The following is a 24359-nucleotide window of genomic DNA, read 5'->3' as shown; positions in this document are numbered from 1 at the left end:
TGGAATTCGTTCCTCGGTCCTTTCGTTCATCTTGGTGAACCGTTCCTTTGCACCCGTTCGTTCGCGAACTACCCATCTCTAGAGTGAACCAAAGTGTTGTTGTTCAGATATGGAGGAAATACAGAGAGGCAGGAAATGTCGATGGCATGCCTCGCTCAGGCCACCCAAGGGTTACTACTGTAGTGGACGACCGCTACCTAAGAATCTACGGATTATGGCTCGGAGGAACCTTGACAGCAACGCCACCATGTTGAATAATCTTGTCGTGTTACGACTCAAACTGTGCGCAATAGGCTGCATGATGCGCAACTTTACTCCCGAAGTCCATGGCGAAGTCCATCTTTGCAACCACGACACTATGCAGCGCGGTACAGATGAGCCCAGCAACATGCCGAATGGACCGCTCAGGACTGGCATAACGTTCTCTTCACCGATGAGTGTCGCTTACGCCTTAAACCAGACAATCGTCGGAGACGTGTTTGGAGGTAACCCGGTCAGGCTGAACGCCTTAGACACACTTTCCAGCGAGTACACAAGGTAGAGGGTCCCTGCTGTTTTGGGTGGCATTATATGGGGCCGACGTACGCCGCTGGTGGTCATGGAAGGCGCTGTAACGGCTGTACGATACGTGAATGTCATCTTCCGACCGATAGTGCAACCATAATGGCAGCATGTTGGCGAGGCATTCATCTTCAATTCGCAACCCCATCGTGCACATCTTGTGAATGACGACATCGCTCGATTAGAGTGGCCAGCATGTTCTCCAGACATGAACCCTATCGAACATTCCTAGGATAGATTCAAAAGGACTGTTTACGGACCCACCAACCACTCTGAGGGGTCTACGCCGAATCGCCGTTGACGAGTGGGACAATCTGGACCAACAGTGCCCTGATGAACTTGCGGATAGTATGCCACAACAAATAAAGGCAGGCATCAATGCAAGAAGACGTGCTACTGGGTATTAGAGGTACCGGTATGTACAGCAATCTGGACCACCACGTCTAAAGGTCTCGCTGTATGGTAGTACAACGTGCAATGTGTCGTTTTCAAGAGGAATAAAAAAGGCGGAAATGATATTTATGTTGATCTCTATTCCAGTTTTCTGGACAGGTTCCGGAAGTCTTGGAACCGAGGTGATGCAAAACTTTTTTTGATGTGTTTATGACAGCTTGTATATTTGCTCGTTTCTGTACATACTACCACCTCTCAAAGTTGCCTGCCCTAGAGTGCGAGCAACAACAGTAACGGTACATGTATTCCACTGTCAGAGGTATCAAAATAATTTTGGATTGTACCTTCAGAGTAGTTTCAGGGGTAAGAGAAGGCTGCAACCTGTCTCCACTGTTGTTCATATTAATTATGGATCATATGTTGAAAACAATAGACTGGCTGGGTGAGATTAAGATATGTGAACACAAAATAAGCAGTCTTGCATATGCGGATGACTTAGTTGTGATGGCAGATTCGATTGAAAGTTTGAAAAGTAATATTTCAGAGCTAGATCAGAAATGTAAGGACTATGGTATGAAGATTAGCATCTCCAAAACGAAAGTAATGTCAGTGGGAAAGAGATATAAACGGATTGAGTGCCAAATAGGAGGAACAAAGTTAGAACAGGTGGACGGTTTCAAGTACTTAGGATGCATATTCTCACAGGATGGCAACATAGTGAAAGAACTGGAAGCGAGGTGTAGCAAAGCTAATGCACTGAGCGCTCAGCTACGATCTACTCTCTTCTGCAAGAAGGAAGTCAGTACCAAGACTAAGTTATCTGTGCACCGTTCAATCTTTCGACCAACTTTGTTGTATGGAAGCGAAAGCTGGGTTGATTCAGGTTACCTTATCAACAAGGTTGAGGTTACGGATATGAAAGTAGCTAGGATGATTGCAGGTACTAGTAGATGGGAACAATTGCAGGAGGGTGTCCACAATGAGGAAATCAAAGAAAAACTGGGAATGAACTCTATAGATGTAGCAGTCAGGGCGAACAGGCTTAGATGGTGGGGTCATGTTACACGCATGGGAGAAGCAAGGTTACCCAAGAGACTCCATTGGTTCAGCAGTAGAGGGTAGGAGGAGTCGGGGTAGACCAAGGATAAGGTACCTGGATTCGGTTAAGAATGATTTTGAAGTAATAGGTTTAACATCAGAAGAGGCACCAATGTTAGCACTGAATAGGGGATCATGGAGGAATTTTATAAGGGGGCTATGCTCCAGACTGAACGCTGGAAGGCATAATCAGTCTTAAATGAAGATGATGATGCTGATGATGACCTTTCGACTTGTTCGTTCCCGGACCAGGATGCCTTGACTCAAGAAACTGATATATTTATCCTTCACCGTCATCCCTGACAGTTTGTAGCATCACCACCCAATCACCTTGTGCATACCTGGATACTCACGCTCCGGCGCTATAATTTCGACGCTCTGTAGCGTATTTGGATGACGTGTCCAGTCACGGGTTCCTATTCTCATTTTGTTCCTGAATACGTCTGCTACGTCCCCTCGAAGTTTGTCGGTGTAATTTTGAAACACCCTGCATATATATCGGCTGTTATTTTTTTAAGTGGCTGGGGAGCGTCATAACCCCATTGAGCATCCCCTCCCCCACCACCGTACCTCGACCCAACCCCTTGGATTCGCGCCTTTTAATAAGCGTACGGTGAAGAAAAACTTGAGAAGACGGAAACGATGGAGTCCCGTGCTTCTCGCCTCAATTTCTACTGTACTGATTTTCGTGTATCACAGTCTGCACTATGAGATGTGAAATTCAGCCCAACTTCCCCCTTCGGCAGGCTGCGGTTTAGGAGTACCTCCCGCGCAAGGTAGGGAGGTTCGCGGAGCCCCCGCGAGGCGGCGCCAGCGTCCGCACCCTCCCCTCCACCGCCCACCGGGCCAGTGGCGGCCTTGCAACGATCAGCTGCGCGCGCACACCTTGGCCACGGCTGTCTCGCCCAGTCAGGCTCGTGCCGCCGAAGGAGTCGTTTGTGTATAGCTTCCGTTCCGCATCTGTAGCCGTTACTCGCAACACTAGCAGGAGTCTTGACTGCAACGGCACCACTAGTAACCCTACTGTTGTTGATCTTGGCATGGCCTTCGTGTACCTGCGGTCGCCGCTGTCCTTAACACCGTGGTGTTTAGTGATACTCAGCCTGTTTGCGGCCACGTTGGTGCCTGGAGGTGCTGCGACCGGCAGTCTGCTCGCCCTCGATGACAGTGAGTAGTGTATTTTGTGTTCAGTGTGCGTCGTCTGCATCTCACTACACGCTTCCTGTCCACTCTGTATGCGCTAACAACGGTTATGGCTTTAAGCTTTTGTCAGAGGACTGACAAAACAATTTCTAATTTCCACTGGCTTTAATTTTATAGATAAAGGATGAATGACCTGCTTAGTCAGTTGGTAAATCTTAGTTTTAACAAAGTTCTAATGAGAAAGCAGCAACGAAAACTGTTCCGAAGTCAATGAAATGACTTTATTAACTGCCAGCTGCCAGTCATACTTTGATTTACGTTACGGTTGACAGAAACGTATCCGTACGAGTCTTCAGATTTAATAAACACGGTACTTTGAATCATACATTAGAAAACTGTCTGACTTTTCTAAATGAACCTTAACTGTCTTACAAGTTGGTTTATATTGCGCAAGACGTAACATTTACGTAGCAGCATTTACTTCAAACTTTGCAATATTGAACGTATACAAAGGAGATACATCAAACATGATAATAAAGTATGTCATGCTACCTTGCTGTTTGTAATCTAGCCATTAAAGTTTTGTGCCGATGTTGATTTTTTCCGTTTTTTTTCGATTTGGATTCAGGCCAGAGATCTTAATTGGCCAACAGCGTTTTTGCTGAAACTGTAACTAATGAGCGCTGTACAGCCGAAGGGAGACAGGTTTTAATCACGAGGTCGCTTGTTATCCACGGCACAATGGTTCCCACAACGAGCCGGCGTGTTGTCGTTTCTAGGGCGTTTTCCTGATAGTGTAGATGATTGTCAAGTTTTGCTTTGCTTTTGACGCGACCGGAAAAAAATTTTCTTCGCTGCAAAAGTTTGGAGGGAAAGGGGCTAGGGGCGATATGTTAGCGGGTGTTTGCAAGCCTATGTGGGTGTTCAGAAACGGAAAAAAACCCTGCGTCGAAGTGTTAACGTAGTGCATCATCTGGAGTGTACTGCTGTCGGATCGATGTGGTCCACGTGATTAGATGAGAAATTCCGATGCTTGCGTGTTACCTGTACATAGTTAAAGCAAATAAATTGGAAACGTTGGTTAGCTTGCAAAATGGGCTTCTCGTGTATTTTTCAGGCCCAAATTCATCCACCCAGTTTCATGGGGGTCCGATGGTTCGACGTACAATCAGTATTCCCTACGTCCCGGCATCATATCCGTATCGGCACACGAAGCGCTGTAGAAAGGCAAAGGCGCCTAATAACGAACAGATTCCAGGACAAAGCAGTGACCAAACATGTGAATTATTCAGAAATCGACGGAGCATTGGACGTACTGAAGTAGAGGTTATTTTCCATCCATTAGGCCATAAAAGTAGCATTTTCAGTGAATGACACGCTAATGTTGAAAGGTTTTCGCGTGTATGGACCAAAACAATATATCAACATACATACTCTTTCAGATGCAGATAATTTAAAGCATTGTTTGCATCATAAGCCTGTAGAGCGGATTTGAGTTTTTGTACTAATTAAGACACTGGAATTGGGTTCCGCCCCGTGAAATGTTATTTGTGATGCCAGTGATCTGCATTGTAGCCTGAGAGCTAGGTTATGTTTGGAGGCGATAGGTTGTGATTGAATGTCAAAAGTTATGGTAACATATTGGCCTGTAGTGTATGTCCTTATGTTCACCCCATAACACACTTTGGTATGTTTAACGGACTTTTCTTTCAAGAAATCTGAAACTGCAAGGTAAATTCGGGAAACTTAGATAGCGGACATGTGTTCGCGCGTATTTTAATGCATGCTATGAACATAGTTCCGATATAAACTACGAAAAAACGCTAGAGACTAACGTAACTATTACCGGGTTTGATGGGACCGAGTTTGTCGTTTTTCCGTGCGATACTGATCTGCATTTTAGCTTCTGAGATGGTTCTTCAAACATAATTATTGGTTAGTCTTTTGCGTAGCCTCCACGTCAGCTAGAGCTAATGACTGCGATGTCGACAGATCGATAAACATAAGCTATAGCTTCTGTCCAAGCGCATCTGACTGAATTCGACTGTTAACGTTGGTAATTGTATATGATTGCCTTTCTGGGTGGGTAAATTATTAGGTATGTGATCTTGTTGCCTAAGGGCTACTGACCATAAGGACAGAATATATAGCTCGTAAGCAGTTACTTCCCCGCCCACCTTCCCCCCCCCCCACCTCCCCCCCCCTTCCTTTAAAGTAACGTCGTCTCAGTGACTGTAGACTTATCGTCTCTCGAATTTCGTCTAATGGTAGTGCAGCCCCACTTTCCACATCAAGCAGCTTTTTTTATTCATTTTACATGTTTCCATTGCGCCGCCTTGAGACCAGGAAGTGGTGCTTCAAAATGGTATAGCAGTAGCAGGTAACCATAAATTCAATACAAACACTATTAATACTGCGTGAAGGTTAATGATGCTTGTTAAAATACACACATTGCGATTTTCAGTTAAGGGGGGTAGGACGTCAAACGGGCCGACTTGGAGCAGGAGTGTCACCACAGGACATTTTATTTTCTACTGTGTATACTTTTACAAATAAATTCATAAAATTTTGTCAGTATGACCAGGAAGGATTCAGGATTCACACTCGTAGCAGCGGAAGTTCAAAAACATAGCAAAATTTTTTTTTACACGTGAAATTTCGTCATTTTTCACTTACTGTTTGCTGCTTTTGTTGCTATAGGTACATTTTTCTTCACAAGTAAGAGAGATTCTTCGATGAACTTTGCACAGCATACAAACCATACTTACAGGTGTATGAAACTCTAGAATTTTCCAAATCTATTAAAAACTGTGGTAAAAATTGAGGTAATTAACTACAAAATTTGATTTTTTCCTAAACCAAAAGTTTAAAACTTAACAGCTCATTCATTTTTCATAAATCAAATACATTCTAGATTTTGACACTTGTATGGTTTGTATGCTGTGCAAAATTCATCGAACAGTCTCTTTTACTTATGAAAAGTGTACCTATAGCAACAAATGCAGCCAATAGTAAGAAAAAATGATGAAATTTCACATGTAAAAATTATTTTGTTTTTGAACTTCCGCTGCTACGAATGTGAATCCTGAATCCTTTCTGGTCATGCTGACAAAGTTTTATGAATTTACTTCTAAAAGTATAGACAGTGGAACTTAAAATGTCCTGTGGTGCTTCTCCTGCTCCAAGGCGGCCCGTTTGAAGTCCTACCCCCCTTAAGTACAGTTACGTGACTCGTTGTGGCCGTAACTAGAGTTGGATGTTTTGTCAGGTACGGACACAAAAACGTCTCCAGTACATTATGGAACAAGTAGTGTTTGTCTAAATAGTACTGAATGACCAAAAAGATGCGGCGTACGTGGTAATTGAAATAGTCACTTGCCTATTTGCATGTAAAATTAATTTTGATGCTATTTTTGGCTTGTGTGATTTTGGGCCCCGCTATTAAATCTTGGTTGTTGTACCACAGATCTGTAGTGTAGTGTGAGTTGTAGATTGTCGAAAGGTCAAAATTTGGTAGAGTTTGCCAAGGCAACGAATTTAAATGTCAAAGATAATGGTAAGACTATTCTGTATCGTAGCCAAATGTTTACTTTCGTGCCATGTTCAAACGGTGTTTGCCGTTCGTAACGCACTTCGACGCAAAACTAAAATCGAAAACGAAATTCATAAAACGTTTTAGATGATCATTTCTTTGACGAGTATTTTAATGCGTATTGTGTATATATGCCGTACATAAATTACGAAAAATGCAAGGGAATGGTTCAATACGGTGTAGATGTAACTGGATGTGGGAACACTGGTTGCCGGCCACGCAGCGGCTCTCTCAAAAGGCACCTGGGTGCGTCGCAACCGCGTTCGCCCCACTCTTTCCTCTCTCGCGTCAGCCGTGGTATAATTATCGCCTGGACCTGTTTACCACGGCGCCCCAAGGGCGGGCAGCGCGCGACCACTGCCGGGGTGGACCGCTGCCGCACCTGGTCACCCGCTCCAGTCAGGCGCGCGCCGCGGCAGTCCAATCCAACACACTGCCGAAAGCAACGGCGGGTACCGCGAAGCTATTCTGGTGGGTGCTGCTGCCTGCCTGTCGGGAGCGCATCTGCTGCCTCCCAAGGCTGCCGCTGACGTCCGCGCAGCAGCCCGGCCGACGCACGCCAATCCGCGGGTCACTTTGGCCGCTGTGTACTCTTTCTGGCTTGTCCGAGGCGCAGCTAGCAAACTCCGGGTCGTAGCCGGAACCGTAGCTCCCACTGCAACACTAAAGGCCGCTGCACACGCATCGAATTACATCCCGAACGACAAAATTTCGTGGCAGCCTGCAGACGTCTCGACCGACTGCACTGAGCGATTACAGTGCTGTGCTGTCATTTGTTTATCCTAAGTTTATTGTTTATGTTCTACGAGATCCCTCTTGGTTTTACTTAGAAACAAAAGAGTGAATTTCCTTGGCTTTTTTAGAGATAACAAGGCAAAAAATCAGAGAGAAACCTGTGGGCAAAGTAACGGCAAGGAAAGAAATTTAACCACGTTCTGTCACAGACAGCAAAGGAATTGGAAGAGCAGTTGAACGGAATGGACAGTGTCTTGAAAGGATGATATAAGATGAACATCAACAAAAGCAAAATGAGGATAATGGAACGTAGTCGAATTAGGTCGGGTGACGCTGAGGGAATTAGATTAGGAAATGAGACGCTTGAAGTAGTAAAGGAGTTTTGCTATTTGGGGAGCAAAATAACTGACGATGGTCGAAGTAGAGAGGATATAAAATGTAGACTGGCAGTGTAAAGGAAAGCGTTTCTGAAGAAGAGAAATTTGTTAACATCGAGTATAGGTTTGTCAGGAAGTCGTTTCTGAAAGTATTTGTATGGAGTGTAGCCATGTATGGAAGTGAAACGTGGACGATAAATAGTTTGGACAAGAAGAGAATAGAAGCTTTCGAAATGTGGTGCTACAGAAGAATGTTGAAGATGCGATGGGTAGATCACATAACTAATGAGGTATTGAATAGAATTGGGGAGAAGAGGAGTTTGTGGCACAACTTGACAAGAAGGGACCGGTTGGTAGGGCATGTTCTGAGGCATCAAGGGATCACAAATTTAGCATTGGAGGGTAAAAATCGCAGAGGGAGACAGAGATGAATACACGAAGCAAATTCGGAAGGATGTAGGTTGCAGTAAGTACTGGGAGATGAAGAAGCTTGCACAAGATAGAGTAGCATGGAGAGCTGCATCAAACCAGTCTCAGGACTGAAGACAACAACAACAACTGCTACTTACGCAACTGGGACCTGACAACTTTCATAATTATCTAAGAACGGATGAAACATGCATTTCGGCGCTGCTGAACATCAAACCATTTATTAACGATTAAGAATAAAGCCACGAGAGAGGCTATAAGTTGGAAGGAGAAGCCTCTCTCGCCAACTTACAACCTACATTATAATTTCTAATCATTGGCAGGAGTTAAGATTACCTCAGATTCAGTGCTGTTGTATTCCCACAATCAACTAAAATGGTTCCTGAAACATGCAACGTGATTTATAGTTGACCGAGGAGGTACATCATGATGAAACTAAAATGGGTGTTCACGTAAACTTTGTTAATTTATCTATGTAGCATAAATGATGACCTACAAATCCTACATGTTGCTCTTCATAGCAGAGGGCTTCGACACACTTGATTTTTTTAAACCCTTGTACCAATGAAACAAGACTGTTGTTCGATTAACGTCAATTAAACGTAGATCTGTCGGTTTTTAGATTTCTTTCCTGTAAGTATCGGAAACAAAACTTAACAGAAAAGCAGGAGGTCAACGGACTTTTATTTTTTTCTATATGACATACGAAACCATTACGGAAGATGTTTTATTTCTTGCCTCTATATTGCTATACTCCTCGAATTACGTATGCCAAAAACGTCTGCACTCTTTAAATTTCTCCACGAACCCTGCCCTTGGAGTTTTGTCCGCCTTGTACCCTGCAACGTATCAGAACAGCATTTAACCCCGTGCGGTGACGAGAGACGAACTTTGCTAGGGCGGCTGGCACGTCAGCGCTACACACGGCACAGTTTGTTTGTGGGTGGGGGAGGAGAGGGGTTGGGAGGAAATGGTGGCGTATCAGATGTCAGGTGGTCCTACCCACTCGACGTCCCGACACGGAATGTTCGCCGGTCGGTCAAACCGCCTACATACGTCCAATATGTAAGTACGTCGGTTGGTGCGTGTGTGGGGCCCTTAAGTTTATTCACTGACGATGCTGTTGCATACAGTCCTACAGTTTCGTCCGTGGACAACCGCAATGGACTTCAGAAAACTTCTATGTAATTGAAGATTTAACAGTAAATGTTTGTCAAAATTGTATATCTCCGGAAGTTCTTTGCCGATTGCGTCGATATTTAGTCAAAACGTTGATTTCGAATACGCGCGCGATTTGGATACGTATTTTTAAACACGCAGCGTGATTCTTTGTAACATCTAAAAAGCCTGTGGCGGCGTAAGATTACGCCTGAGACAAGTAATTTGACACATGGGGAAGTAAATGTCGGGGAATACTCCAAAAGTGGATGTTAAGTGTTGAACATGTGACGTCACACCGCAATACGAAATGTATTTTCCAGCTCGTCCATGAAGGGATGATGGAGCGATGCAGTACTTGCATCCAAGCAAATGGTGCAAATTTCGAACACCTTTCGTAAGTGCGATCTGTTTTAAAAGTTACAAAATTACTGCCTTCGCTGTACCCAACCAAAATCCATTCTTCTTTCGGGTTTCTTTCTTTTTTCCTATTTTTTTTTTACAGAACTTATGTAGTAACACACCAACGTGAATACTTGACTTGGGTTAGGATGGCCAGATGGGATAGAGAGATGGGCTCAACCGCTGCACGTGCGGCGAGGTACATCGTCTGGTGACGTCCCGTGTTCAGCATTCGTCACCCACTTTCGCGGTATCTCCCGACATTTGCTGCTCCCATGTGTCTTATATTGAATTACTACTCTCACCGTCACCTGTGTCTCTTCGAAAGGTTTTAAACGTTAATAAGAATAATCATAATCATGTATATAATATATAAATCTTATAATATATAAATCTTTGACTTACAAAGGGAAACTTTAGTATATCATCTATTCATTCTCTCAGCGACCACACCGGCACCGAAACGGAATATAACAGAGAGAAGGCCGAAATACTGAATTCGTTCTTCCGAAGTTTTCACTGCAAGATCGTAACACTGCTCCTCCTCTCAATCGTCGTACGAACCTCGAAATTGCAGATTTTGAGACAACCGATCGCGGAATTGAAAAGCAGCTACAATCGTTTAGTAGTGGAAAGACTTCAGGACCAGATGAGACACCTATAAGGCTACCTATAAAGATTGTGCGAAAGAACTTGCTCCCTTTCTAGCCATAACTTAACGTAGATAGCTTGAGCAACGAAAGCTACCAAACGAATGTAAACCACCACGGGTCATTCCCGTTTTTAAGAAAGGTCGTAAGACAGATCCATACAATCAGACCTATATCGTTGACGTCAGTCTGTTGTAGAATTATGGAACATTTCTTATGCTCATGAGTTATGACGTTTTTGGAAAATAAACATCTCTATAAAAATCAACATGGATTTGGCAAACAGAGGTCCTGCGCAACTCGGCTAGCTCTGTTCCTCCATGAGCTCCACAGCGCAGTGGACAACGGCGCTCAGGTTGATGCCGTGTTCCTTGTTTTCAGTAAGGCATTTGACACCGTCTCGTGTTGCCGTTTAATGGAAAAAGTACGAGCTTACGGAGTATCGGAGCAGACTTGCGATTGGATTCAAGACACTCTTGCAAACAGAACTCAACACGTCGCTCTTAACGGAACAAAACCCACAGATGTAAAGGCAATATCCGGAGTACAACGAGGAAGTGTGATAGGACCGTTGCTGTTTACAATATATATAAATGATTTAGTAGAAAACGTCGGATGCTCTTTTTTTAATTCTATTCGCAGATGATGCAGTTGTCTATACCAAAGTAGCAACGCCAGAAGATAGTAAGAATCTGCAGAACGACCTGCACAAAATTGATGAATGGTGCAGATTCTGGCAGTTGACCCTGCGCGTAAATAAATGTAACATATTGCGCATACATAGGAAAAGAAATCCACTACTGGACAGCTACACTACTGATGACAAATAGCTGGAGACAGCGTCTGCCGTAAAATATCTAAGCGTAACTATCCACAGCGATCTTAAGTGGAATGACCACATAAAACAGATAGTAGGATAAGCAGATACCAGAATCTGATTCATCAGAAGAATCTTAAGGAAATGTAACTCATCCACTAAAGAAGTGGCATATAAGGCGCTTGTTCGCCAGATTCTTGAGTATTGTTCATCTAAATGGGATCCCTATCAGGTAGGGCTACTAGAGTGCATCGAGAAGATCCAACGAAGAGCGACGCGTTTCTTCACGGGATCGGTTAACAGGCAAGAGAGCGTTAGGAAAATGCTAAATAAGCTCCGCTGGTAGACGTTACAAGAGAGGCATTGTGCCTCACGTAGAAATTTACTATAGAAATTTCTTGAAAGCACTTTTCAGGAGGAGTCGGACAACACATAAAATCCCCCCCACATAAATCTCGCGTATTGACCACGAGGAGAACATTCGAGAAATTAGAGACAATACAGAGGCTTACCGACAATCATTCTTCCCATGCACTTTTCACGAGTGGAACAGGGTTGGATGGATCAGATAGTGGTACCGAAAGTACCCTCCGCCACACACCATTAGGTGGCTTGCGGAGTATGATGTAGACGTAGATCTGATGTCAGTATAGTTATATACTAAGCGACAAGAATGGTTTATTCTCGAAAACAAGCAGGAAGACTAGGATAAACGTCACACTTGGTGTAGCGAATGGTAGCCGCATTTAAATGTAAGAGAGTGCCTATAATAAAGGGAGAGCTTCCGATAATATTTGCTACGAAGTTCGTGATGAATATTTGGAGCCAGTCTCATTGAATATTTGGGGGTAATAAAAAGCTGTATGACATGGGAAAATTCCATAAAATCAATGTTAGGGAAGAAAGACTTCCTGGAAGTTTTCTTGTTAATTTCAGCGCATCTCTAAATAAAACCGCAGACAAGATAAGTGCGACCTGTTCCAGAGTATTCTTCCAGTGTTCGTAGTACATGTCACAGAGCATGATACATACTCTGGGAATTACGACCAATTACTACGATAGTAAAGAATCGGTATACCGAACAAGAAAGCGCAACAGTAATCAGGAAGTTTAACTGGGATTAATAAGACTTAGTTACCATGAAAACGTTATTGGTAAAATTTCGCGAACATGTAGTCGAAGAAAGCCGACCGACCACGTTGTTACCACCAGCGTATACTTCGCGTAAGGCGCATTAAAAAAAGTTGACAGAGGGTAGGGTGCGAATGGAGTAGGAAACGAAAACTAGAAGACTGGTTCCATACACCCTCCATCAAGCACTACACCATGGCCTGGGGCCTGTGTAAGTAGATACAGATTCCTATACTGAGACTAAATCGTGAGACAGGAGCGTTTCATCAGAAATTGGCTTCGGGAATGTTAAGAACTAACCTTCTGTTAAACTATCAGTGAGCTTACCCTTTCTACTACAGGTACCTGTAATTCTAGAATGCTCATTAACTGCACAATGCAAATCTTCGTATTACGGGCTTTTTATTCCATGAGCTTAGCGTAAGGAGCGAAGTAGAGGGGCTGACGTACAAGTAATTTTTTTCCCGCCTTTCACCAACAAAAATAGATTTGTAAATAGATTTAAGAGTATCAGATTTCTATAGTGAATGCAAGAACTCGTTTCATTGAAGTAAGTCATTAATATCTTTAATTTACGATTGTACTAACCCTATGTTAGAGCACTGATCGCCTGCATTGAAAGAATACATCCATCCTTGAAAATTGGTACTCAATTACAGGAATTGTTACATTGAAAATAGTTGACATTCCGCAAACGATTTGAAAGTGAATTTCGGTAGCTATTTAACTGACAATGAAATTACCCTATACGTAAAGAAAGCAACAGGACAAACGCATTGTCATAGGAAGCTAGGTGCAGTGTGTAGCACAAACACCTAATCTATATTCGAGAATGTAATTTTTCGCGGCGACACTTGTTTTTTTTTTTTCTCTCTCCGCTTTCGATTTAAATAACTTAAACTGTCTCGAGCGTTTTTCATCTGGAATTAATGTCCAGCAAACATTTACTACCCATGTATCGTTACAACGCGGAAGCGCTGTAACAAATGTGTATGAAAGGCAGAGCACAGAATCGCGGTATGAAGGGGGAGGGTACTTGATGTTCGGCTCCTATTTGAGCTAGGAACATGGAACGAAAAGTTCTTGGTTTACCCCGGACCACCGGCCATTTCGTATAATCGTTCGAAAATCTTACTGTGGCTGTGTTACAGTATATTAAGCAAGGTTTCTACGACTAACCGGAACTGTCGCCCAGGTAAACTGTGCGAATCGATCACTTCCTTTTGAAAAAGATTTTAAATGGGCCGAAATTAAAACTCGGCTAATTGCATCATTTGTTTATGAACTGTTCTGCTTTCACGTGCAAACACATGCAAACACGTTCTTCTGGGAGATTTCTGAAGGGCACCCCCCTTTAAATTTTTACGAATCGGTAAACATTGCACAAAGATAGATAAATAGTCAAAAGTATTTTTTTTATCGAACAATCTTTATCCGTTGTCAAGATACGATGGTTTAAAGTTCAGCTAAATGTAGCACGTGTAATTCGTTCCTACGTGAATTGAATGCTCGTAAACGGTTCAGAGTGAATCAAATAAATAGAAAAATTCATTCTTAAGACAGAATTGAAAACTCGCTTTCAAAAATCTAGCTTCTTTCGGATTTTACGTGCAGAAACGATACTTCTACATTTCGAACTTGTGCGAATTGGTGCAAATTCTGTACGAAGGTAGACAAATACATGCAATTACTGGTTGTCCTGTTTCCTGTTTTGTGAAAGCTTTATCCGTTGCCACGATATAAACGACATGGTTCGAAAGACAATAAAAAGAACTTAAACCGGATGATTCGTCGCCAGTCAACAAAAATCTGCATAGGTCGCCAAGCTATGGCAATCTAATGTCGAAATTATGGTAGAGTAAAAGCTGTGTACCGGAATGAAAAATGTTCTTATCGTAGCACAAAAAGGTGAAAATATCGTGGGCAGAATCATGGCTGTAGAAGAAGGGAAGTAGTTTTCATCTTACCTGGGAGCTTCAAAGACATTTACATCAAAACATCTTGACATACTCGCGCTTTTTTACGAGTTAAGCCCACTTACCAAGCGCAATGAGCTATTACAAGGAAACCTCCCCATCGCACCCCCGTCAGATGTAGTTATAAGTTGGCACAGTGAATAGGCCTTGAAAAACTGAACACAGATCAATCGAGAAAATAGGAAGAAGTTGTGTGGAACTATGAACAAAAAGCAAAATATACAAACTGAGTAGTCCATGCGCAAGATAGGCAACATCAACGATAGTATGCGCTCAGGAGCGCCGTGGTCCTGCGGTTAGCATGAGCAGCTGTGTAACGAGAGGTACTTCGTTCAAGTCTTAGCCAGAGTGAAAATTTTACTTTATTTTCGCAAAGCTATGATATGTCCGTTCATTGACGTCTCTGTTCACTGTAATAAGTTTAGTGTCGGTGTTTTGCGACCGCACGGCAAAACCGTGCGATTAGTAGAGGAAAGGACGTGCCTCTCCAATGGGAACCGAAAACATTTGATCGCAGGGTCATAGGTCAACCGATTCCTCCACAGGAAAACACGTCTGATATATTCTATACGACACTGGCGACGGCATGTGCGTCACATGACAGGAACCCCCCTGCGGGTCCGGGGTAAGAATAGGCCCGAGGTATTCCTGCCTGTCGTAAGAGGCGACTAAAAGGAGTTTCAACCGTTTCGGCCTTCCATGTGATGGTCCCCCTTGGGGTTTGACCTCCATTTTTCAAAATTCTACAGAAGTACGAGCCTTTTGGGGAAGGACGCCTTACGTGGTGTCTCACTGGTCCTCAGTGCACTAAGACCTTGGCACTCAGCATTGTAACGGCGTTGTAACCACACCCACTATTCCTCAAATTGGGCCTAGACGCCTGATGGGTTGCACACGTTACGCCCATAGTACGTCCCCATCTGCACCTACGATCATGATGGACTTTCCATGGCACCCGAAATCCAGCACGGTAGCCAGCCTGTTGTGGTGGGGTCGTCATGTACCCTCTAGGTTGTAGCCCCCTGACAACACGGGGATCGTACTGCCGATACCTGAGCTGCACCCTCCCCACGTCGGCCAAGGAGTAGATGCCCGTCTCCTTGGGGCATCAGGACTCCCGGCAACGGTCATGCTGCCAGGTGGCTCTTGCTGAGGCTGGGTGGCGCCCGTGGGGAGAGCCCCTGGTCGGAGTGGGTGGTATCGGGGCGGACGTTTCGCAGATGAAACGTCAACATGTATCGGGTCGCTCTGCGGCCGAGTCTTTTAAAAAGAAAGGTACTGTCTCTGGTTCTGGTTCTCCTGCCCCTTCCCCTTGGCCACTCCCTGGGAGGAAGGACAGGCCCGCCGGCTTGGAGCGAATTACTTCCCCCGCTATTTAGTCTGTTCTCGGACCGATGGGGGGACGTTCGCCACCTCCAAGCCCATGTTCTTTGTCCAGCACATCGAGGACATCTTCGGGGAAATCGAGGCTCTCAGTAAAATGCGTTCGGGGTCCGTTCTTATAAAGACCACCTCCGCCACTCAGTCGGCGGCGCTCCAGGCATGTGACCGACTAGGGGACATCCCAGTGTCCATTGTCCCGCATCTGGCACTGAATAGGACGCAGGGAGTTATTTTTCATCGGGACCTCCTGCTGCAATCTGATGAGGAGCTCAGGGCCAACCTGGAGCGCCGAGGCTTGCATTTCGTCCGGCGAGTCCAGCGCGGCCCCAAAGACCGTCGCATCGACACTGGGGCCTTTATCCTCGCCTTCGAGGGGGACGTTCTCCCGGAGAAGGTAAAGGTGATGTGCTACCGGTGCGACGTGCGACCTTACGTCCCGCCTCCTATGCGCTGCTTTTGGTGTTTGCGCTTTGGGCACATGTCGTCACGGTGTGAGGCTTGAGCCCCTTTGTGGCGATTGTGGACGTCCTCTTCGTGAGGAACACACATGCACCCCACCACCTCGGTGCGTAAATTGTCCTGGCATCCACTCGCCTAGATCTTTAGACTGCCCTGCGTATCAGATGCAGAAGAAGATCCAAGAATTAAAAACTTTGGATCGCCTCTCTTAGTCTGAGGCCAGAAAGAAGTATGACCGCCTCCATCCCGTGACGTTGACAACTTCGTTTGCCTCAGTCGTGTCTGCTCCTTCCACAGTATCCTCACCCCTATCCTGTCCCCCCTCCACCTCCTCACCCTGTCCGGGGTCTGTCTCCGCCTCCCAAATCCCTCCCTTCCTCCTCCCTCGCGGCCCCTGCCCCCTCTGCCCCAGGGGCCACCCTTCCTCCTCCCCCTCCGCGCCTGAGAAGCGATCCTCTTCTCAGGCGTCCATCGGGGAAACGTTCCGGACCCTGGCTTCCGAGGTCCGGCGTTCCAAAACGGACCCCGCGCGTGAGGACTTTCTTCAGGTCCAGCCCACCATCCCCGTGCCTCATCGGACTTCCCAGAAGGTCTCCAAGAAGAAGTCTTTATCCCCCTCTCCACCCCGGCGCGTTTCGTCTGACGCTCCATCTGTGTGTCGCTGCTCCCGGCCGTCCTCAGTTTCGCCGTACGCTCTGCCAGGCGCTCAGCTGGCCTCTCGTCGGCGAATTATGCTGCCCCTCCTACGCAACCCGGGAAAGCGGCCGCAGCTGGCGACGACTCGATGGAACAGGATCCACCTCCCGCCGGTTTTAGCGTTGTTCGCTCGAAACCTGGCCCTCCGCGGCCGTCGAGGTGACCAGCTCTTCACCTGTTTCGTTCCCACTTTTTTCTGACTAGCGATGGCTTTGTTAAATTGGAACATAAGAGGTATTCGATCTAATCGGGAGGAATTACAACTGCTCCTCCGCCTGCACTGTCCGCTCGTCCTTGGTCTCCAGGAAACCAAGTTGCGCCCAACTGACCGTCTTGCTTTTACCCACTATACCTCGGAGCGGTCTGACCTCACCCCTGTGGACGGTATTCCAGCTCATGGTGGGGTCATGTTGCTCGTTCGGGACGATGTCTATTACCATCCCATCCCATTGACCACCCCACTTCAAGCAATAGCTTTCTGTATTACTCTTTCTGCCTTTACTTTTTCCGTTTGTACCGTCTACGCTCCATCGTCATCCGCAGTTAGTCGGGCTGACATGATGCACCTGCTTGTTCAGCTTCCTCCACCGTTTTTATTGTTTGGCGACTTCAATGCCCATCATCCCCTTTGGGGCTCTCCTGCATCCTGTCAGAGCGGCTCCCTCTTGGCGGATGTCTTCAACCATCTCAATCTTGTCTGCCTCAATACTGGCGCCCCGACTTTCCTCTCGGACTCTACTCATACCTACTCCCACTTGGACCTCTCGATCTGTTCTACCACTCTTGCCCGTCGGTTCGAGTGGTATGTCCTTTCTGACACCTATTCGAGCGACCACTTCCCCTGTGTCGTTCGTCTCCTGCACCACACCCCATCCCCACGTCCTTCGAGCTGGAATATACCGAAAGCTGACTGGGGACTTTACTCCTTCCTGGCGACCTTTCGGGACCACGATTTTCTCAGTTGTGACAGTCAGGTCGAATACCTCACGGCTGTTATCATCAATGCTGCCGAACGTTCCATTCCTCGTACTACCTCTTCTTCACGTCGCGTTTCCGTCCCCTGGTGGAATGAGGCTTGTAGAGACGCTATCCGTGCTCGACGACGTGCTTTACGCACCTTTCGCCGCCATCCTACGTTGGCGAATTGTATTGGATACAAGCGACTCCGAGCGCAATGCCGTAGAGTCATCAAAGACAGCAAAAAAGCTTGTTGGGCCTCTTTCACCAGCTCCTTTAACAGTTTTACTCCCTCTTCTGTCGTCAGGGGTGGGCTGCGCCGGCTGTCGGGCATTAAGGCCCACTCCTCGGTACCTGGCCTGACTTCAGGTACTGAGGTCCTTGTTGATCCTGTGGATGTCTCCAACGCCTTCGGCCGCTTTTTCGCGGAGGTTTCAAGCTCCGCCCATTACCACCCTGCCTTCCTTCCCAGGAAAGAGGCAGAAGAGGCTCGGCGACCTTCCTTCCACTCGCTGAATCTGGAAAATTATAATGCCCCCTTTACTATGCGGGAACTCGAATGTGCACTTGCACTGTCCCGGTCCTCTGCTCCGGGGCCAGATGCCATTCACGTTCAGATGCTGGCACACCTTTCTCCGGCAGGCAAAAGCTTTCTTCTTCGTACCTACAATCGTGTCTGGACCGAAGGTAAAGTCCCCATGCCTTGGCGTGACGCCGCCGTTGTTCCTATACCCAAACCCGGGAAGGATAGACACCTTCCTTCTAGTTCCCGCCCCATTTCTCTTACAAGCTGTGTCTGTAAGGTGATGGAGCGCGTGGTTAACGCTCGGTTAGTTTGGATTCTTGAATCTCGACGGCTACTTACCAATGTTCAATGCGGCTTTCGTCGCCGCCGCTCCGCTGTTGACCACCTTGTGACCTTGTCGACATTCATCATGACCAACTTTTTGCGAAAGCGCCAAACGGTAGCCGTGTTCTTCGATTTGGAGAAGGCTTATGATAAGAACAGTAAACTACCTTCTATAAAAATGATTTGGTAAGAGTCCAGAATGGCATACCCCTCAGTGAAAGTTGTACTGTAAAGAAGCTGAAAAGTGCCGGCCGATGTGGCAGAGCGGTTCTAGGCGCTTCAGTTTCGAACCGCGCGACCGCTACTGTCGCAGGTTCGAATCCTGCCTCGGGCATGCACAGGTGGGGTCTACGCGGTCGCCTGCCCCTGTTTATTGATTCCTTTTTAACAGATCGCACGTTTAGGGTACGTGTGGGTTCTGTATTGTCCGACGTCTTCCTCCAGGAGAACGGAGTGCCTCAGGGCTCCGTCTTGAGCGTAGCCCTTTTTGCCATAGCGATCAATCCAATTATGGATTGCATTCCACCTAATGTCTCAGGCTCTCTTTTTGTCGATGACTTCGCGATCTACTGCAGTGCCCAGAGAACATGCCTCCTGGAGCGCTGCCTTCAGCGTTGTCTAGACAGCCTATACTCATCGAGTGTGGCAAATGGCTTCCGGTTCTCTGAAGAGAAGACGGTTTGCATCAACTTTTGGCGATATAAAGCGTTCCTTCCGCCATCCTTACATCTCGGTCCCGTTGTTCTCCCATTCGTGGAAACAACTAAGTTTCTAGGGCTCACACTGGACAGGAAACTTTGTTGGTCTCCGCACGTCTCTTATTTGGCTGCCCGTTGTACACGTTCCCTTAATGTCCTCAGAGTTCTTAGCGGTTCATCTTGGGGAGCGGATCGCACTGTCCTGCTTCGCTTGTATCGGTCCATAGTCCGATCAAAGCTGGATTATGGGAGCCTCGTCTACTCGTCTGCTCGGCCATCCCTCTTACGCCGTCTCAACTCCATCCACCATAGGGGGTTACGTCTTGCGACCGGAGCATTCTACACTAGTCCCGTCGAGAGTCTTTATGCTGAAGCTGCCGAATTACCATTGACCTACCGGCGCGACGTACTGCTTTGTCGGTATTCCTTCCGGCTGTTGTCAATGCCCGACCACCCCTTCTTCGCCGATTCTCTCGACCGTCAGTATGGGTTGTGTGTGTCTGCCCTACTGCCCCCTGGAGTCCGCTTTCGTCGCCTGCTTCGACAATTGGATTTTGCGCTCCCTACCACTTTCAGAGAGGGTGAGAGCCCGACACCACCGTGGCTCCAGGCTCCGGTTCATATTTATCTCGACCTCAGCTCGCTCCTGAAGGAGGGTACTCCGGCTGCAGTGTATTGCTCACGGTTTGTCGAACTTCGTGCGCGACTTGCCAGTCACACCTTTATTTACACTGATGGCTCCAAAACTGACGATGGTGTCGGCTGTGCCTTTGTCGTCGGGGCCGGCACCTTTAAATACCGGCTCCTCGACCAGTGTTCCAGCTTTACGGCCGAGCTGTTTGCTCTCCATCAGGCCGTTCAGTATGCCCGCCGCCACCGCCACTCATCGTATGTACTCTGCTCTGATTCACTCAGTGCTCTTCAGAGCCTTGGCGCTCCATATCCGGTCCATCCCTTGGTGCAACGGATCCAGCAGTCCCTCCATTCTTCTGCTGCTGATGGCTCTCCTGTCAGCTTTCTGTGGGTTCCCGGCCATGTAGGAGTGCCTGGGAATGAGGCTGCTGATACTGCAGCCTTTGCTGCAGCCCTCCTGCCTCGGCAAGCCTCCCATTGTGTCCCGTCATCTGACATTAGTGGGGTTGTTTGTAGGAGGCTTGTGTCTTTGTGGTGGGATACTTGGTCATCACTTCAAGGAAACAAGCTCTGGGCAGTAAAACCGTTCCCAACTGCTTGGACAACCTCCTCCCGACCATCTCGGCGAGAAGATGTCCTTCTGACCAGATTGCGGATTGGGCATTGCCGGTTCAGCCACCGCTACCTGCACTCCGGTGACCCAGCCCCGCAGTGCCCTCGTGGTCATGCATTAACAGTGCGCCATGTTTTATTGTCGTGTCCCCGTTTTAGTCAATCTCGTGTTGTCCTGTCTCTGCCATCTACTTTACAGGATATTTTAGCTGATAACGCTCGAGCAGCTGCTCGTGTTCTTCGTTTCATTACTTTGACTGGCTTGTCCAAAGACATCTAATTCCTTCACTTATTTTATCTGCATCTTTTTATGAACTTTCTGGTGTCGCCTCCACCCCCCCCCCCCTTGAGTTTTACTAGATTCTATGTGCTCTAACAATTGTGACTGGGCGCTAATGACCTCAGTAGTTGAGCGCCCTTAAACCCCAAACAAACCAAACATGACAGGAATATATTATCGACCCACCTAACTTGTACACTTGGCGAATGGGTAAAAAGGTTCTTCTACCTTGCCCGATTTAGGTTTTCTTGTGGTTGTGATAACCACTCCCAAAAAAGTGATCGCATCGGACGGACGGACAGATAATAATTGTCTGAAAATAAAAATATTGAACTTTTCACTCGAGGGAATACTTGAACCAAGTACCTCTCGTGCAGCAGCTGCTCACGGGACCACGGCGCTCCTGATCTCATATTATCCTTGATGTTGCCTATCTTGTGCATGGACTACTCAGTTTGTATATTTGCTTCTTTTTTTCATAGTTCCACACAACTTCTTCCTGTTTTCTCGATTGATCTGTGTTCAGTTTTTCAAGGCCTATCCACTGTGCCAACTTATAACTAAATCTGTAGGGGGTGCGATGGGGAGGTTCCCTTGTTAGTTAAAAGGTGTTAGCACACCTCCGTCTTGCGATTGATGGACTAAACTCCTTGATCTTGTGCCAGAATTGAGGAGACCCACCAGCCGTAGTAAATGTGACATGTGCTTGACACGATGCGTTGCATTACATGACATGGATATTAATATTAACGAGTAAAAATTGCGAATATGTAAAGAAGTTTTGATTTAGATGTCTTTGAAGCTGCCAGATAAACCGAAAATCTAGTCCCTACTTTTACATCCCTAACTTTGCCAACGATATATTCGTCTTTTTTACTCTATGAAAGGAACATTTTTCGTTCTAATTTATTCGTTGTTGAAGTGTTTGAAGATACACGGACAGTGGTGTACATACAGGATAATTAGAAGCAGCAAATAGCTGCGATTTATTGCTTTGCGTTGTTTTACACACACACACACACACACACACACACACACACACACACACACACACACACACACAATTCTTTCGTATACATCATTGTACTGCAGTCTCAAGTGAGCCGACAGTTACAGTTAATTCGTTAACAAATACATATTTCGTGGCAGATGACGCGTAGTTACAGTTTATGGCCAAATCGTGCTTAAATTTTAAAATGTAGGCTTTCACGGCCGGTGTTGTCTTCAGTTAAAACTTCCGAGCTGAGAGGCCGTGCTCGATGTATAAAATTTCCATCTGCGGGAGATATCTTCTGAGGTCGTCCGGGCGACCTCAGATGATGTCGCCCGAAGATGGAGACGAAACGTCAGGTGGAAATTTTATACATCGACCACGGCCTCTCAGCCCGGAAATTTTAACCGAAGGCGTGCTTAAATTCTTAAATTTCGTTATGTTATCGCCCACGGCTGTCCTAATAATAGATGTCGCTGCCTCTGCTGATGAAGTCCCGGTTTCCACTATCGGCTATTATTTCGCCTTTCTTCTGTAATAGATTTTCCTGGAATGGAGTCCAGGCAGTCTCGGGTGGCCAACCGAGGAGGGGGGGGGGGGGGGGGGAAGCGGTACTGACACGGAAAGCGCCGGGTGTGTGACAAGACTGAGTAAGCAAGCTGAGCATTATACAACCAACAATGTTAGGTTTACTTTAATTAGGTCGCATACGTTACCTATGCTCTTTTTAGTACATCTATATAATCCATAACGCACCGTATGTTACATAGTGGAGGATACCATAAACCACGACTAGTCATTTCCTTTCCTGTTTCATTCGCAAATAGAGAGAAAAACGACTGTTCATGTGTCTTCCTATGAGCCCTAATTTGTCTTATCTTCGTGGTCCTTACGCAAGATGGACGCTTGCGACAGTAGCATCGTTCTGCCGTAAGCTTCAGATGCGGTTTTCTGAATTTTCTCAACAGTGTTCCGGGAGAAGGAAGCATTCTTCCTTCCAGGGAAATGTAGAAAGCTTTTAAATGCTGCAGAGTCCCTGATCTAGCGATACAGATATACGTTGAACACATAAGACGCTTGCTGGGGAGAGGCGAGTTTAATATTACCTCTCGGCCCACCCGATCTTGCTTTCTGCGGACTGAGTTAACTAGTTTCAAGATAGTGCCATGATGGTGACCTTAATAAGTTCAAAACCGAATTTTTACCATGACTTCATTCCCCGCCTCATTTTCTTCTGGGCTCCTAATAGGAAAGTTCTTGTTAGATGTACGTTTTAATCTATCTAATACTCAATAAATTAGAGGATAAGAAGCTGCATGTGCACATCGATTGTGAACTATGGTGGTATTCTGCACACGTCATACCCAGCCGTTTAATTGCATATGGTCAAATGAAACAATAGTTCGCTATCATATTTAACCGTGAAACTGCGTGCTGTTTCGTTGTGTTATGCTGGGCTATTTAATTCTGCCGAAGGCAACGTTTTTAATTTCAGACTGGCGGAATTTGAAACTGACCGTTCTGAAAGGGACAGCAACATTTCACGCCAGAATCTTTTTATCGCAATTGATACTGATGTTGCACAGTTTGGATTACACTGAAAACGCCCATAAGGGCGAAATTCCGTTTCTGCGAACATACCCTTCCCGTAACGTATTCTAATAAGCGAGTAGTAAAATTTTTGAGCAGCCTTATTTCACCTGTGTTCACCTGCGAAATATATTTTCTTCCAATAATATGCCATATCGGATACCTGCGCTAAATACTGAACTGTTGTAACCTATACTTGAAATTTCCGATTTAATATCACACGATCCTGATATTGGGAGGAATGAACTTCGCTGCTGGCGTTTGTGTCATTGTGATGCTTACGTCGTCTTTTCTGTTGGTGCTGAAATTTTAATTCAGTTCTTTTTCACTGTTAGACTGAGCCGTGTAAATTCAGTACACCGTTTCTTCCTTGTGGTTTTTCCTGTATGCGCTAGCACGCCTTAAAGAAACATAGTATCTGGCACTGTCGACCGTATCGAAACACTCTTCAGGTCAGTGAGATTTGAACAGCAGCATATATAGTGCTGTGATTTTATTTTACGACCGTTTAAATTATTCTCTCTTTCATGTCCTGTTTTAACTCGCAGAGGTCTGGAAACTGTAACTGCTGTATTTGTAAACCAGTTTTTCGTAGTTTTTATCCTGTTAGTAATTTCGTCAGCTTTGACTTTTTTACTCCACTTGACACTGAGCTTGTGCTACTGGGATATTGTCCGTTTTTATACTTAAAAATATCTTGTGTAAGTCGTCCTGTAGTTAATTTACCTCGACTCTCTAAACAGGTTAG

The 24359-nt window shown here is 46.0% G+C and overlaps 1 protein-coding gene across 3 annotated transcripts in view; it reads left to right on the top strand.

The window, feature by feature from the left end:
* The first annotated feature begins 2922 nt into the window (after window positions 1–2922).
* LOC126260245 (very low-density lipoprotein receptor) overlaps window positions 2923–24359 on the top strand; it is a 615695-nt gene continuing 594258 nt past the window's right edge. For all 3 annotated transcript variants that reach the window (XM_049957559.1, XM_049957557.1, XM_049957558.1), the window contains exon 1: window positions 2923–3219. In XM_049957559.1, the coding sequence (XP_049813516.1) occupies window positions 3093–3219 (127 nt within the window). In that variant the 5' untranslated portion in view covers window positions 2923–3092. The remainder of the gene's footprint in view (window positions 3220–24359) is intronic.

The sequence above is a fragment of the Schistocerca nitens genome, chromosome 5 (genome assembly GCF_023898315.1).
Source record: "Schistocerca nitens isolate TAMUIC-IGC-003100 chromosome 5, iqSchNite1.1, whole genome shotgun sequence".
Lineage (NCBI taxonomy): Eukaryota > Metazoa > Arthropoda > Insecta > Orthoptera > Acrididae > Schistocerca > Schistocerca nitens.
This window is presented reverse-complemented; position numbering and strand designations above follow the sequence as displayed.